The sequence below is a fragment of the Sarcophilus harrisii genome, chromosome 4 (genome assembly GCF_902635505.1).
Source record: "Sarcophilus harrisii chromosome 4, mSarHar1.11, whole genome shotgun sequence".
NCBI lineage: Eukaryota > Metazoa > Chordata > Mammalia > Dasyuromorphia > Dasyuridae > Sarcophilus > Sarcophilus harrisii.
In genome coordinates this window covers 7,298,492-7,314,179 of record NC_045429.1, presented here as the reverse complement: position 1 = coordinate 7,314,179, position 15,688 = coordinate 7,298,492, and the positions used below count along the sequence as shown (strand labels likewise).

General features: G+C 38.5%; 1 protein-coding gene across 1 annotated transcript in view; it reads right to left on the bottom strand.

Annotated features, from left to right (window-relative positions):
- LRRC40 (leucine rich repeat containing 40) overlaps window positions 1–15,688 on the bottom strand; it is a 53,689-nt gene that overhangs the window by 11,689 nt on the left and 26,312 nt on the right. The window contains exons 6-10 of the mRNA XM_031968878.1: window positions 15,218–15,360; window positions 13,497–13,669; window positions 11,074–11,164; window positions 10,910–10,955; window positions 881–989 (exon numbers count right to left, since the gene is read on the bottom strand). Coding sequence (XP_031824738.1) covers window positions 881–989; window positions 10,910–10,955; window positions 11,074–11,164; window positions 13,497–13,669; window positions 15,218–15,360 — 562 coding nt within the window. The remainder of the gene's footprint in view (window positions 1–880; window positions 990–10,909; window positions 10,956–11,073; window positions 11,165–13,496; window positions 13,670–15,217; window positions 15,361–15,688) is intronic.

The window sequence follows — 15,688 nt, the reverse complement described above, 5'->3', positions numbered from 1 at the left end:
CTGGAATTTGAACCCAGGTCTACTGGTTGGAAAGGCTGGTTTTTTCCCACTGAAATGCTTTGTATGGATTGCTTTTATACTATTTGTGTCAAAAGAACTGGCAGTAGTTGTTTGGATGAAAATGGTCACTTAATAAGATTAATTTGACCATAAAATAGAAATAGATGGCAGATTAAGAGCCTGAGGACTCAAGACCATGGCCTATAAGAAATGGCTGAAGAACGTGTAGTCCTAAACATAGCAGTCTCTGAGAGCAGACACGAGACTGCTCTGTCTGATGAAAGCCATCCACAAGGTAAGTGGCTGCCAGGGGACTCCCTTCAGCATTCTTAGACAAGTATGGGCTCGCCTCCTTCCAACCATGAAATGCTGGATGTGTCAAAAATCAATAAAGAGCCTCAGGATCTTTGTGATCACACTGTCAGTGGCTTCATGGTGACATCCACAAAAGAAAGCACCTAAATAACACTATATTTCTCCAACTCATACTCTAGAATGGGTTATTCCTGAAACGTTTTCTTGTCAACAGCACAAGAACACAGATTCACAAGAGCCGAGATGTAGACATGAATGAAACATCCCTAGTCATCCCTTCTCTATTTACAGAGGAAGAGACTGGCTTGGAGAGCTGTCATAAGGCGGATTTGAACCCCGCTCCTCTGGCTCAGAATTCAAGGGGTTTGTCATTGTGCCTCTTGGCTCTTTTTTTCATAGATTCTTATCCGACCAATTAAGAAAAAATAAACTAGGGAATATTTCCCAGCTTGGTCTGAAATCAGAGAAGATGTCTTGTGTCTGATCTTTGCCTCCGTTATTTCTTGGACTCTATCCCGGGGGCCATTTTTCAAAGCAACCCTGACAAGGATGCCCCTCAGCCTACCTGTAGTCTAAGAGCTTCAGTGCCGTGATGGTGTGTGCATTGACTCTGGCCTGACTTGGCAGGGTCATTGCTGTCTCAATGGATGCTTCATTTTGGTTTACTGGGTCATCTGGGAAGAAAAAAGTCATAGAGCCACACAAATAGAGGTTAATAAACTAAATGTCATAAAAATATTATTACTCACAGATAAAATCAGGGCGAGAGCTAGCTGCAGCCTGGGGATATCTTTTTGTTTAGATAGTTATCAGTAACGCCTCAGGAACTTCTACCAACAGAACCCAATGTTCTAGCACCAAAAAAAAAAGGCGGTCAAAGGGGCTACAAGCAATATCAATCCAAAACCTTGCAATCAATGTTATTTTAAAAGATCTACATGAAAAATCCTCAAGGAATAAGCAATTTCCTAGGAGAAATAATGGTAATTAGCCCTTCCTCACAAAACAAATAAAGAAATAACATGGTGCTTTTTAAAGAACCTGTTTCCTAAAGATACAATGCTATTCCCAAATCAAGCACTGACCAGATTACAATGAATCTGGTTTACTGCCACCAATGTTTCAGTCAAACATCCCTGACCTGATCTAGAGTTTGGTTACATAACACACACGGGACTGTTTCCTAAGCAACAACTGTTAGAATTTAGGGACGCTGACTCCTCCAACCCCGACCAAACACACAGTCAGAATCTGGGAGTCTGGTCACTAATCCCTATGGAGACTCTGGAACATTGCTCCACTGCAGGGCAAAGAATCTTAGAAGTTAAAGACTCTAAGCCTACATAAGCCAAATCTATTTAAAAAATGAAAGTTAGTCCCTCCTAAAAATAGTAAGGCGTGCTAGAGTGATTCTAAAAAAATACAACTGTGCAGGGAGAGATAAAAAGGAAAAATCATCTCATACAAATGAAGCATAAAGGGAAGAACTGGTACAGAAGTTTAGTGGGGAGGACAAATAGTGTTGGAACCTTACTCTCTGACAATGGGAGAAACAGAGACCGAAACATATACTTTCTGTGTAGGTATGTAAGGCTATATAAGTCTTCTTATATAGACTATAAAAGTCTTCTAGATTCGGAAAGAAATATGAGGGGACAGAAGCAGGGAAAGGATAAGGGAGAGACATTTAAAAGGATAAGGAGCAGTGGGTAGAAGTAAAACAGGGTGAAAAGGGATAGGGCAAATAAAGTGAGAAGGATGTGAGGAAAAACAAAGAAGGAAAATACACAAGTAAATGTACCTTTGAATATGAATGAAATGGATTTAGATGGCAGAAATAGATGGGAGATTTCTGAGTTTGATAATATATGTTGCTTTCAATTTTTTTTACAAGTTTTTTTGTGGGTGAATCAATACGCAGTAAATGATTTACCCAGGATCACAAAGCTAGGATCAAGTATCCAGGACTGATTCCAGGGTCAGGACTCTAAACCTTGCACCACCACCTGCCACTGTTTTCACATGATAAAGAATCAAACACATTTGTGTTCAAGACCAGGAGGGCCCTGGCCTGAGCCATCATCCTGGCAAAGACGCTGTGCTCTGTATAGATGGGCAGTTTTTGTATAATCTGGGCCTTTACCCTCCTCCTTTCTTCTGACTGAATCACATCTTCCTGTATCCTTTTTGCTGCCTTCCTTCATGCCCCCACTTGCACAGGAGTCTCCACACAAGTTAATTTTTGTTGTTGAGTTTTGTTAAGTTAGCCTCTTAACAAACATTTCAGGAGGTGGAGAGGAGACAGGTCTTTGTCTGCGTTCCTCCAATGTTCTCCCAGCATCTGAACGGGTTTTGGAGTCAAAGAACCCACAAATATTTGGAGTGTAACAAATTTCCAGCAGAGGATATTTTGGAAGAACTTCAGGAAAGGTCAGTCTCAATCAGGCAGGGGGGAAGATAGGCTGGCTCAGGCACAGTGCAGGAAGGCCTCTAAGCCAAAATACAACAGTATTGGCTCCCTAGCCCTGGTGGATCAGCAGTCTAGCTGGGAGACTTCCACAACAACTAGTGAAGGCAAAAAGTGAGCCCCTGAACCCCAGCACCAGAAGGAAGCCAGCAGCACTGTCCCACTTTTGAAAGAGAAACTTGTCTTACCCTGTAAGAAAGTAGGAGGGGAAAGGAGAGAGGAGAAAGGGGAAAGGAAGGGGGATGCTAATAGAAAGAGGTTTGTAGGAAGAACACAGGACCTAGATCAGCAAGAACTAGAGGTGCAGGAAACAAGCTTCCTTGATGGGAAATCCAATTTAACTCAAACTCCCCAAAGAGAGTTAAGAATGAAACTAGAATGGCACACAACTAATGAAATATGAGAAAGAACAGTCCAGATTTTGGTAAATTAATAACTATCCTCTCCATCAATGTCACATGGGATTTTTGAATGATCATTCTTTAAGAAATGTCACAAAAGAAGAGTCAACGGGAAGAGTAGACTCAACTGAATATCCCCAGAGAAGGCTACCAATCACTTCACTACCCCAAAAGGAATAATAATCGAGAAAACAATTTCTACCTCCACAACATTTTTGTGAGAATAAAGTCTTCCCAAATGATACTCTAAAGCGCACTGCATGTCTTTAGACAAACATCTAGGGGAATGTGAGATGAACTGATGGACTACCTTTGGAAAACTGAAGTCATTCAAAACACTGTACAAACTTTTCCAAAGCATCCTTTTTTCCCTCTGAAAACAATTCTATCCTTCCAGGGGTCCTCTATGGTTAGGTCATAGAACACTATGAGGGAAAATGGAAGGAAGGGAGCAGGCTGGGACACACCATAAGAGGTGAAAGGACCAGAGAGCAACAGCCAATGGGAGCTCAAAATCCAGAAGAAAGATGTCAGCCCAATGGCTGGCCTTCCTGTAAGGAATCCTGGGAACTGGGGCCAAGAACCACAAACAACAGACAAGGTACCTGTTAAAGCTCGGCACTTTGTTTGGTTTCTCTGCTCCGTAGCTGATCACTACATTCCCCCAATTTTTTAGAATCAACTTTTACTGTGACTTTTTTAAACTAAGTGTGTTCTTGCTTCAGCTAGGAACTAGAGGCTTCTCGACTCCACCCCATGGCTCCTCTTAATCTGAATGCCATTAATTTCTATCACCCCTTTCTAAGAAATGCTGTTTTTACCCAAGTCCCTCCTTCATAGCATCCCCACATCTGGAACAGCTGAGAAGATACCTAAGGGATCAATCTTTTGTTTTTGCTTCCAACCCACCCACCAGTGCCTGTGATTGAATGCCAGCTCTTCGTCCCTTTTCACATCTCTCTTGCCTTCCTTGTTGAAGGTTCTTAGTAACCCGATGCAAAAGAATCTGAACTTATAAAGGTGGTAGTGGGTTCAGGCAGGGTCAGGTGCACTCTGTCCTCCTCCATACCTTTTTTCTCTTCACTTGCTTCCATCTTGATGACAGAGCACTGAACCCTGGGCCCTGTGTCCCCCTTTTCATTAAGTCACAACCACTTTAAGATCCGTTCCTTTCCTTTCCCAGTAGTAAGGGGAAGAAGCTGTAGGAAGCACAGCTATTGTTCAGAGATGTTATCACATGATGCTTATTCTTTCTTGGGAATGTCAGAGGCCCAACTCCTCTGCAAGACAAAAGAGGTACAGGGAATATCTGAGAAGCCTGGGATTTGGAGATCAGCATCTCAAGGAGCAATCTTTCCAATCAGGAAAATCAAAGGCTCTACCCTACAGTTTAGAGTGGACAGAGAGGGGTTCTGCTGACCAAGAAGCTGGAGAGGAAGCAGCCACAGGAGAAGGGGGAGGGAGAGAGGGAGGAAAGGAGACTGGCATGGAATCGATCAGAATTTTCTGTCCCTTTGAAGCAGCCTGGGAAATCTGAGTCCATTACTTTGCTGTTGTATCAAAAGAGACACCCTATGTCGGGGCTGGGCCAAATCTCCCCATCCCAGTACCTGACAACCTTTCTTGAGGGGGAAAGCAAGAAAAGAGGCAAAAAAAGTCATATGACCTTTTTAAGGAGCCAAAGAAGTCAGGTCAGTCTGACTCACCCAAAGGTTAGTGAGCAGAAAAGCAGACAAAGGGGTTAGAAGTCAGAGACAATATATTCAGGTCAAAAGCAAGAGGAAAAGAGGAGGAGCAGCTGTGGAAGGTGGTGGAACTGGCAAGTGTAAGCACCTCCACTACAGGGCAAATAAGACTAGGAGCAGAACAGGACTCCTCCAGGGACAACCAGAGAAGACCAGAAGAACCAAGGATGGAGGATTCATCAGTGGGGAACATACACATCTGCAGGTGAGCTTGGGGGAAACAGCTAGTGGAGGAGCCCTAGGGCTCGCTGGGTTCATTACCAGACAGCAAGGGGAGTGGAGGTTTGAGGCCAGCCTCTCGGGGCTGTGCTGTGTAGACCAGGCCTGGCCCCTGGGACGGGAGGAAGCACCCTACCCAGTGAATGTAGAAGCAGTGGGACAACTTGCAAGAAGGTGAAGCTTTTGGTCTGGGGTTCTAGGCCAGAGGAGAAAAATGAAGGGAAGCCAGAGGCATCATTCCTCCCAACTCCCACACCAGGACTAGAGGTGATTACACTAATTAATTCTTATTTTTTAAAAAAATGAGCAAGTAAAGGAAAAAGAACCCAACCACAGAAAGTTACTGTGGGAATAGGAAAAAACGGGGTTCATCTTCAGAGGAGAAGATCAAAGTAAAAAGAGCCTTCCCTATCCCAAAGAGAAATGTTAAATGATCACCTACCCAGAAAGAATTTATAGAAGAACTTAAAAAAAAAAAAAAGACAGAGACTGAGGAAAAACAAAACAAAAATAAGTGCCATCCAAGAAAAACAAGGAGATTATGAAAAGAAAGCCAATCTATTAGGAAAGGAGATCCAGTCTTAAAGAAGAAAATGACTTGGAAAATTAAGATTGGGAAAGGAGAAACCAATGAAGCTATAAGAGATCAAAAAATAACAAAATAAAATATAAAAAATGAAAAAATAGAAGAGAATCTGAAACACCTTATAAGAAAAACAACTGATCTGAAGAACAAATCAAAAAGAGAAAATATAAGAATAACTAGACTATCTGAAATTCATGACCAAAACAAAACAAAACCAAAAAAACTGTCTTGAAGTATGGGAAAAAAAAAAAAAAAAAACCACTGATTATCATCTCAAAGATCCTATGAAGAGAAAAAAATACAGGAACATCACTTCTAAGTTTCAAAAGTCCCAGATCAAAGAGGAAATTTTACAAGCAACAAAAACAAAAGCCCAATTCAGATATGCTGGATCTGTCATTAGAATTGTACAGCATCTATCAGTAACTATAATAAAAGATCCTGGGATCCTGGGATACTATATATCAACAATCAAAAGAACTAGAATTGTAGCCAAAAATATATCCAGCAAAATTAAGGATACTATTGAAAGGGAAAAAAAAAAAGGACAATCAATGAACTCTCAGATTTTCAGAATTTTGTCTCAAACAAGCCTAAACTCAACAGAAAATTTAACAGATGAAAGCCAAAATCAAAGACTAAATTCAAGGGACTCAATGAGGACAAATTGCTAATATTTTATACATGACATGTGTCTAAGATGGACATAAAGTTTAAATTGGGGGGGTCCAAAAGAAAAAGTGGAGTAGAGCTGAATATGATGTGACTCTACACAGCAAAACAGTATAGGAAAAGTGGGACAAGGTACGTAGACTAATGCGAATGGGATAAAAAAGGAGGGAAAGGGTGAGGGGAGAAGATAAAGGAAGCATAAATGGGAAACAGAAAGGATAAGTAATAGTAAAACAAGTTAAGGAGTACAAGATATTAATGATCAAGAGAATTTATTAGAAAAAAAGTAGGAGGAAATAATCATTGATCTCAAAATCAAACTTAATGATTCAATCAAAAGAGAAATTTACATTATATGTCAGTCACAATAATATATGTAAATATACATATGTGTGCATATGTAGATGTGTTATGTATTTATATAGATGTTTGTGTATGTGTAGTTAGAGGTATACATGAATATATCCTTGCTTAACTGTAGCCAGATTTGGAGATATGGGGGGAAGAATAAAGTAAAAAATGTACATCAGAGAAGAAAAGAAAATTTACAAGGAAACAAAGAAAAGATGGAGAAACATGCCTTCTATTATTATATTTGCTTTCTTGAAATAGAAAATTTTTGTTATACTTTTTGAATCTCTTATATTCTGCTGAGCATATGGTAATGAATTTTTTTCTATTTTGTTTTTTCTTATTTTGCATTTTTAAGTTTTAAATAAATACATTTTTTTTTAAGTTAAATGACCTGAGGCAAATCCAGCATATATCACTTACTAGCTACTTGACTTTGGGCAAGGAATTCCATTTCTCCTGCAGCCCTCAGTTTCCTCATTTATAAAATGAGTAAGTTGTACCCCTTAAAGCACCACACTTAATTCTGGTTGAATTGCTTTCTTTTAGATTGAAGCAGTTAGAGAAATTATTATTTTGGTACCATAATTATAATCAAATAGTAATTTGGGGTCTGGGCTTTTCTCTTTACCACCTCATTTAGGATGTGGTCTTGTAGATCAGTCAGTCTCTGAAAGCCATGACTGATTGATTAAATAGTTGTAGCCCTCAAAGAAACAACCTCTTCCCTTCCTGGGCAGGACCCTACCCACCAAAACTTACTTCTGTTTAAATAGTCAACAGAATCTACTCTAGGTTGAGTTCAGGGAAAGAAAGAAACTCTTAGGATGCTCCATTAAAATTTAAAGTGACCCATCTCATGAAGGGAAGAAAAAACACCCAGAAGAGAGTAGAATGGAGATGAGTTTCAAGATAAAGGAATATTCTTAGAATGAGGAGCTGAAGACTCCTAAATCCACTTCCTCATTAAACTAATCAGGCTTGAGTTTGACTTGTTAAGGGTATTAACTTTTACAAAGGTATTTACTTCAGTGTCTCCAACTAGGGTTTTTGGTTTTCCAAGAGAAACCATTGCCCATCAATTTAATGATTATTAGCTAGCCTAATTAATAAAGAGATTATTAGTTACTCAGAAACTCTGTCTCTTGGGTTTTTCATTTGTCCCTCCAAGAATCTTAAGGCGTATAAAACAAGCTTTCTTAACATATTGCTATGAATTCTAATGAAATAAGTTGCTTTTGGTTGTTACATAATCTTATTTCAGTGGAGAAGTTTCAGAAGAGGAGGGAATTGGGGGAAAAAATAAGATATTTTGGACAGGCTGAGTTTGGAATAGTGAAGGAAAAGTCATCTGGAAATTTGTGATAAAGGAGTAGAGCTTAGAAGGGCTGGATACCTGGATGGAGGAGACGACTGCATGAAGATAAGCACTAAACTTAAGGGAGTTGATGCAACCATCAAAAAAAAATAAATAAAAAATGGAGACAAGACAGTGGCCAGGACAGCCCTGGGGGTGATCTAGATGATGCTCCCAACAAAAAGCAGACTGACAGGGAGGTAGGGAGGGAGAGAACCAAGAAAACAAAGAATCACAAAGATCCCCAGAAGACAGAGTCTCCAGGAGCAGAGGGCACACCAGCCATGCTCAGTGCTGCCAGGATTTAAGAAGGAGGAGAAGGGAGAAAAGCCCATTTAAAGGATGCCTGGTAATGAGAGGAGAAGTGTAGGGGCACAAGAGTAGACAGACCTTTCTCAGAGTCTGCCTGTGAAGACAGGAAGAATCACACATTTCCTATTTCCCAAGAACCTTACAGCAAATATCATTCCCATTTCAGAGGTAGGAGGTGAGAAATTGGGAGGTGGACCAGGGAAGAATCTTTCCCAAGGCCATGCAGGGTATGATCAAAATCTAAACTCTTCCTGCCTGATTCCTATGCTGGCTCACATTCTACCACACCATCAGGCTGAGGCCTTGCATCAAACATTTGTATTTTCTTACTTTTGTCATTTAAATAAAGCATAAGGTGTACTTCTATAACAATCATTGTGAATAAATGTCCAATGTAATTATTTCCATAATTTACATTGAAGGAAAAAAATGGAAAGCAACTAATTACCTTTAAAACTAAATTTCATCCCCATGATTCAAACTAAAAAAAAAAAAAAAAAAAAAGTAAGGAAAAATATTTAGTAAGCTATAAAAGGTCTATCTTTCTGGAAAATGAATAGGAAAAAATTATACTGAGGAAGAAAAAAAATGGGACTCTTTCTTATCAAAATACTACAGAATGTTGTGAAATGAAAAGGATTACAAGTTTTAAAATTAACAAATTGCAAAAAGGCCCATTTAAAACTATGTACCACATAAAAGAGAGACTATTCTATGTAGCAATGATGGCACGTAGATCTAGATATAAAATCATGTGCTCTATTTTTTAAACATTTTTCCCCAGGCATTCTGAACATCTTCAAAACAAAAAAATTGAGGAATACTTTCCACTAAAAGCAACATATTTGCTGTGTACCATAGCCTGGTGGATCATAAGAGCAAAAATAATGAAGTTTGCACTTGTCAGGGAAGAACAGAACAATTCCGCCCTGCACTAAATCAGGGTTTTTACAATGTCACATTTTCTTTCCTCCACCTCTGCAGAAAAGATAACTAGAGATGGCTATTAATAATTATGCTGCTCAAATCTAAAATTATTCTTAATGCAGTTAAGGAGCTTACAGGTTTGGAATAATATCCCAGCTCTGCATTGCAGACCAGATCTTACCTAAAGCGAAATAACTACTCGAATTCTTGTCTCTACTTCATAATTCGTAGAATTTGAGAGCTGGAAGGGATCTTTGAAACCGTCTCTCCAGCCTCTTCCCATCTGATGCCATGGAGTAAGAGCCAAGGCTGGAGGAGGGAAAAAGGCTCAGGCAGAAGAGCCCCCGAGATGCAGGCAAGCCCAGCCAGAGTTGGCACCCAGGCCCAGTCTCCCCCTCCATGCTGCAGTGTGCCAAGCAGGCTGTCCAATCCCACCCTATTTCTGCATTTCACAGGACAGAAAACTGCTTAAAAGTACAATGACATGGTCAAATTCAAGCATTTTAATACAATATATATATTTTTTAATTATGTTGGGACATAAGTACAAGAGACCAAAATGTCCTTGTCAGGGCACATTTCCCAAGATCTCATTTCTCAATCTCCCAACAGCCTAGTGGGCAGGGTCCTGTTTTAGCATTACCTATGGAGGAGGGCAGCACAGTGGCTAAAGGGCCCAAGTTCAAATCCAGCCTCGGACACTTCCGAGCTGGGTGACCTTAGGTGAGTCACTTTCCCCTGATTGTCTCAATTTCCTCATCCATAAAATGAGCAGAAGAAGGACATGGCCAAACCCTCGGGTAGCTCTACCAGGAGAGTCCCATGTGGGGCCCTGAAGAGACAGACAACCTGAGAAGCCCGGAAACCTGAGCTATCACAGCCAACCCCATACCCCAGGCATGCCATGTCCAAAGTGGCTTCGTCTGGACAAAAATAATCCTGCACCCAAACTTAACTTAGGCTGTATCCATACAACATCAAAATAACTTGTCAATTCAGACAAAGGTACGAGTGGAAAAACTTCAAATAGGGGATTATTCCAAAGAGCCTCAGTTACACCAGCAGGTATAAGATTCCACAGGATGAAGGGACCTCTTGAGAAAAAGGCTTTGCCCTGACTGAGCACAAACCCCTGGATGGAACATGGCTCACTAAGTATTCCTTGACTTTCACAGGTTTTTTTTACATGTTATGGAATGTGGAAGAAATCAAAAGAGATAATGTAAATTTCTAGGAGTCTAAACATCACCTGCAATGTAGCTTCTTTACCTTTCTTGTATCATGGATACATTAGAGACAAACTGATGGAGCCTAAGAACCTCTTTTCTCATGACATGAAATTCTAAGATTACAAAGGAAACTGTCAAAATACAGTTATGATTAAGGATCCCTGGTCTAAGATAATAGCATATTTCCTCTAAAGGACCAGATTCTGGTTTTCCAGAGGTTTAAATATAATTAAATATGACTAAAAGTAGCACAATTAAGTTAATTTAATTTTAAAACTTTGGCTGCTACTTTCCGTGCATGGAAATACAGAAGGAAAGAAAATGATACCTTTAATTTTGCTTCTTAGATACTTGAGGACTTCCTGGGTCCCTTTCTAAACAGAGGAGAAAACAAAATCATCACTGAAAGAGAACAACTGTGAAAAAACTTATGAAAAATCTACATCTGAATATGGAATAAATGAAATATAAACAAATTCAAAATGTACTTACATTTAGGAGTTCTCGTCGAATAGTTCTCAACGGGTTTCCTTCTAAAGCCAAAAACTGCAAACGAGGAAGGTTCCCTAATGTATGGGGCAGACTATAAAAAATAAAGCAAAATAAAATCTGTTAAATATAATTCAACTACAAAAATAAAAATTCACCTAGACAAATGACAACTCACAAGACAGTATATGGCATGTTAAAGCTAAAATACCAAAAGTAGAACCAAGCAAAATCTGACCTATGATATTCATCCTCAAAAGAAAGTTTAACTTAAAAAAAAAAAAAAAAAGAAAAACTTGCTTAGTAGTGTAGTGAAGTAAAAAGAATGAACTTTGAAAAAAAATTAATATTGTTATTTAATATTTATTGAATTGTAAAAGAATATTTGTTTGAAAGTCAGTTTTGAATCATACATATATCACTCCTAAATGGTCGTGTCTCAGACTTAGATTGAGAACATCAAAAAAAAGTACCATATTCCCTCTAAATAAAAAAACATTTGTGGTAAAAGATGTATTACGATTTACATACAAAGAATTTCTCTGAGACCCCAACTCAGATGTATTCATTTATGTAAATAAAAGATTCCCCCTCAAAAGCTTATAGAGGGGCGGCTAGATGGCACTCCAGATAGAGCACCAGCCCTGGAGTCGGGAGGACTTGAGTTCAGACACTTAAAACTCCCTAGCTGTGTGAACCCTAATTGCTTCACAAAAGAAAAAAAAAAAAGATTTTAAAAAACGCCATTATAGAGAGATAATCAGAGTATTAAAAGAGCAGTTGCAGTGCAGCGGGTGACCATCGGGACACCCCCACACTTTGGCGTCTTTTTTCTAGGAATAAAAAAATCTAGAGAAAAGGTGTATCTAAGCATGGTGGGCTTTAGCCTGTTTGACAGTTTTATATTTTTGTTTCTAATCAGTAACTGTGATGGTCTATGGAAGGATGGGAAGGAGTCAGAGTCAGAAATGACTCCCAGAAATCTTGGGAGGCGGTGAGTTCTCCTTTCTAAGAGTAAACGATGAGTTGATTTTGAACATTTTGTATGAGAAGTGGAGATATCCATAAGATGTTAACACAGAACACAGTCCTTTTTTAAAAGTAAATAGAGAATTGCACGAATTGTCATTTTCTATGCATTTGGGCAACAGGCAATGGTGGGTTGTCCTCCTTCCTCCAGGAGGACCCTGACATCTGGGAGGGGATGTCGCCATGTGCAAGCCAGGAGGATTTGGGCGAGTATGATGTTCTTGGTGGCTTTTCTTGGAAGTCTCGGGGGCAGCCTTCTTTCAGTTGAGTAATCACCACAAGAATAGCCAGGTGTTAAAGTCCAAAGGTCTTTATTGTCTCCTTGGCCTGGTGCTCAGCTAGCTTTCTCGAGGCCTTCAGAGGGGACTTGGTTTCAGTGGAGAAAATGCAGGAGGACAGGCCAGCCACCACAGAGTGTGAGATGGGATGAATGAAACTGTCTCTCAGTCCCCCAGGAGACCCACCAGGAGCCTGACCGAAGATTGAATGAATCTCTCTCCTTGGCTCCCACCTCCAGTCCTTTGTCTTCTCTCTGCCCTAATTCTTGCTGAGGCTCCCAGCTTATATGCTCTACACTGAGTATAAACCAATCATTTTATCAGTAGGAAACCATTATTTGTTGTGAGATTAAATCCGTCATACTGAACTTAGAGAACTATTAAGCACCACGCTAAACTAGACAACCATTGTCTCATCAATTCCACTTACTTTGTAAGAATCTTTGTTTCAGAGTTCTGGCCCATAACAGGTGAGGGCAGTCTGGGCAGGGCTCTTCAAAGCCTGTGCCCAAGCACTGGCCGCTGGCAGGCTACTTGGGAGCAGGGCTACCGGCTCCCTGGCAAAGGGCATGCTCTCACCTTCAATGCCTTATGAATCACAAATCCATTCATAATGTATAACCACACACTGCCTCTCAGAACAGAGCCATTTTACCATTTGTTTTCTGGGACTAAAAAGCAGGTTTATTGTATTAGTATAATGGTTTTTAGCTTCATTGTCATTTAGTTTTATCCATCTTCCTCTAAGGCAGAGAGCCCCATCGCACTTGTCACTTCCCTGAAGAAGCCATTCTTCTGCCGCTGCATGTTGGGAGAGAGGCCGGGAGCACTGAGAGTCGAAGCTGAACCCAGATTTCCTTGAGTTTGACCCCAACTTTCTCCTCCAATCCACATGCCTTATGTGTCCGGACCTTCATTGCAAATATATTTCAAAAGACAATCTAGTTCTCCCAAAATGTCAGAAGCCTCAAAATGATTTTGGATTTAAATCACTGAGAAAACTCTTGATTTGTGAACTGTGAACTACTCTGGTTATAATTTTTTGAAGAACACAGATACTATTTCCTATGCTTAATCCCCTATATTATTTGTGGCTTGTTGTTTTTTTTTTCAGCTTACCTACTAATGTCATTGTTAGTTAGATCAAGTCGTTCCAAGGCCTGGAGCAGCGTAATTTCATCAGGAATAGATTTTAACTTGTTATCTCTTAGGTCTAGCACGTGGATAGATTTAAGATGTCTAAGATGTTCTGGTCCTAGCATTTCAATCTGATTTTCACCAACATGCAATTCCTATAAAAAGCAAAGATGAGAGTTAGTCACACTTCTGTTATTCTTAGTAAATGTAATTTATTCATCACCTACAGTATCAAATATCAATTAGAAGCAAAAAATTCAGATTATTCAAATAATAAAATTCAAATTACTGATAAGAAACACAGCTTTTCTATAGTTAATTTGCTTGAATTTTCAGTAAAATGAAAACAAGCTTTTTTTTTTTTTCTTACAGCTGAACAACAATCCCCAGAGGAAAACTTTCCAGAGATTTTTGTTATCATTTTTAAAATTACTATGAAGCTCCTATAATTATTTCAAACTCTAAAAAAGAAATTTTAAAAAGAAATAATTTAGCCAAGATATATAAAAGAGAAGGTGGCAGGATAGTGATCAATTCAATAAATTAGATTTACAGAGAGAGGGTTAGAAGGGCTCTGGGTAAACAAAGATTAAGGCTTTGCACAAAATTAAAAAAAAAAAAAAAGTCTATGAGCAGAGCCTGGGCTAGAATCAGTTCCTACCAGCTTAGTGCTTAATAATGTAGGCACTCTGAATGAATGATTCCAGATCCCTAAAATTTCAATCCAAGTATATGCCCACCAAAATACTTAGTTGTAGCAATTAAAAAAATATGTGAGCTCAATTTGGATATTCCCTCTAAGGAGGGTAGGATGAGCTCATAAGTCATTCATGCCTGTCCATTCTGGGTGACTCCTGTTCATAATCTCCCCTAAATCGGCCACTGTGGTTCCCCCCGACCTGTCTGGGAGCTTCTTCTCTTTCTCCTGGCCATAAGAAAATGTGTTCTTTAATGAACGTATTTCATAATAGGACATGAAAACATGAAATGATTTTTTTTTAGTGACTAGGATTTGAAATTGTCAGTGTCCCACTAAATTGATTAACATTTAAATAGTGTGTATACACATATTTATTTATTTATATATCTTTTAGTGATTCCTGTCACTGTTAATGATATTAATTTGTTTTTACTTGGTTTCAAAGCACAGAATTAGACACCAAAGAGAAAGAGACTTTAAATTCCACATGGGAAGTAGCAAGTTTCTCTCCCCAACAAAGAAAACTTGGATGTCCAGTTCTTTGTAATGTTACAGAAGGGAGTACCCACTCAAGTCTGGAATGCACCAAACCTCAGAAGGTCCTTCTAACTCTGAGCTTCTGCATTTGGATGTAATTTCTTTAATATAACCTCAAAATCAGAAAGCAAAATATCACAATAAACTAGATTCACAATGATTTTACTACTAATAACAATGATTTCTAGAAATAAATTACAATATTTCTAAAAAGATCTATTTATCAATGGAGGAATATGAAGAACGGCTAGACTAAACAAGATAGATCTTTACTTTAAAAAGGAAGTTATTTCTTCCTTATACATATATATATATTATATATACTTAAAAAGTATTTATCAACACTAATTTTATTATAGCTCTTGGAAAAAACTCTTTTAAAGGTGACTGTATAGAAATACATATTCTATTAGTTAAACAGTATTTTTTAAAAGTAATATGTTTTATATTAAATAACAAATGTTACCTTCAATAATAGACAAGATGGAAATTCTGGTAGAAAACGCAGTTTATTCCTCCGTAAATAGAGCAGTTCTAGTGATTCCATGCTAGCTAATTCAGAAGGTACAGTTTGCAAGTAGTTTGAAGTGCAATCCAAATGCTTTAATCCTATAGAAAATATTTGATGAAAATTATTTGTGTTTTTTACCATGAAGATTTGTGAAACTTTAATAAAATATATTCTTATAATGAATTATGACTTTCATTATCATGACCACCCCCCAAAAAAACCAAAGGACTTATATAAATTCAGACTAACAAAATTGTTTTAGTGGATTATCTATTGAAACTTTAAGAATTAACATGTACATAGAAATGATGAATGTAATGAAAATACCAAGTACAAAATACTACACACATATATGGTATCATCTCTACACAAAACCATTTATTTATTTATCCATTTATCTATCCATTCATTTATTTATTTTTGCTG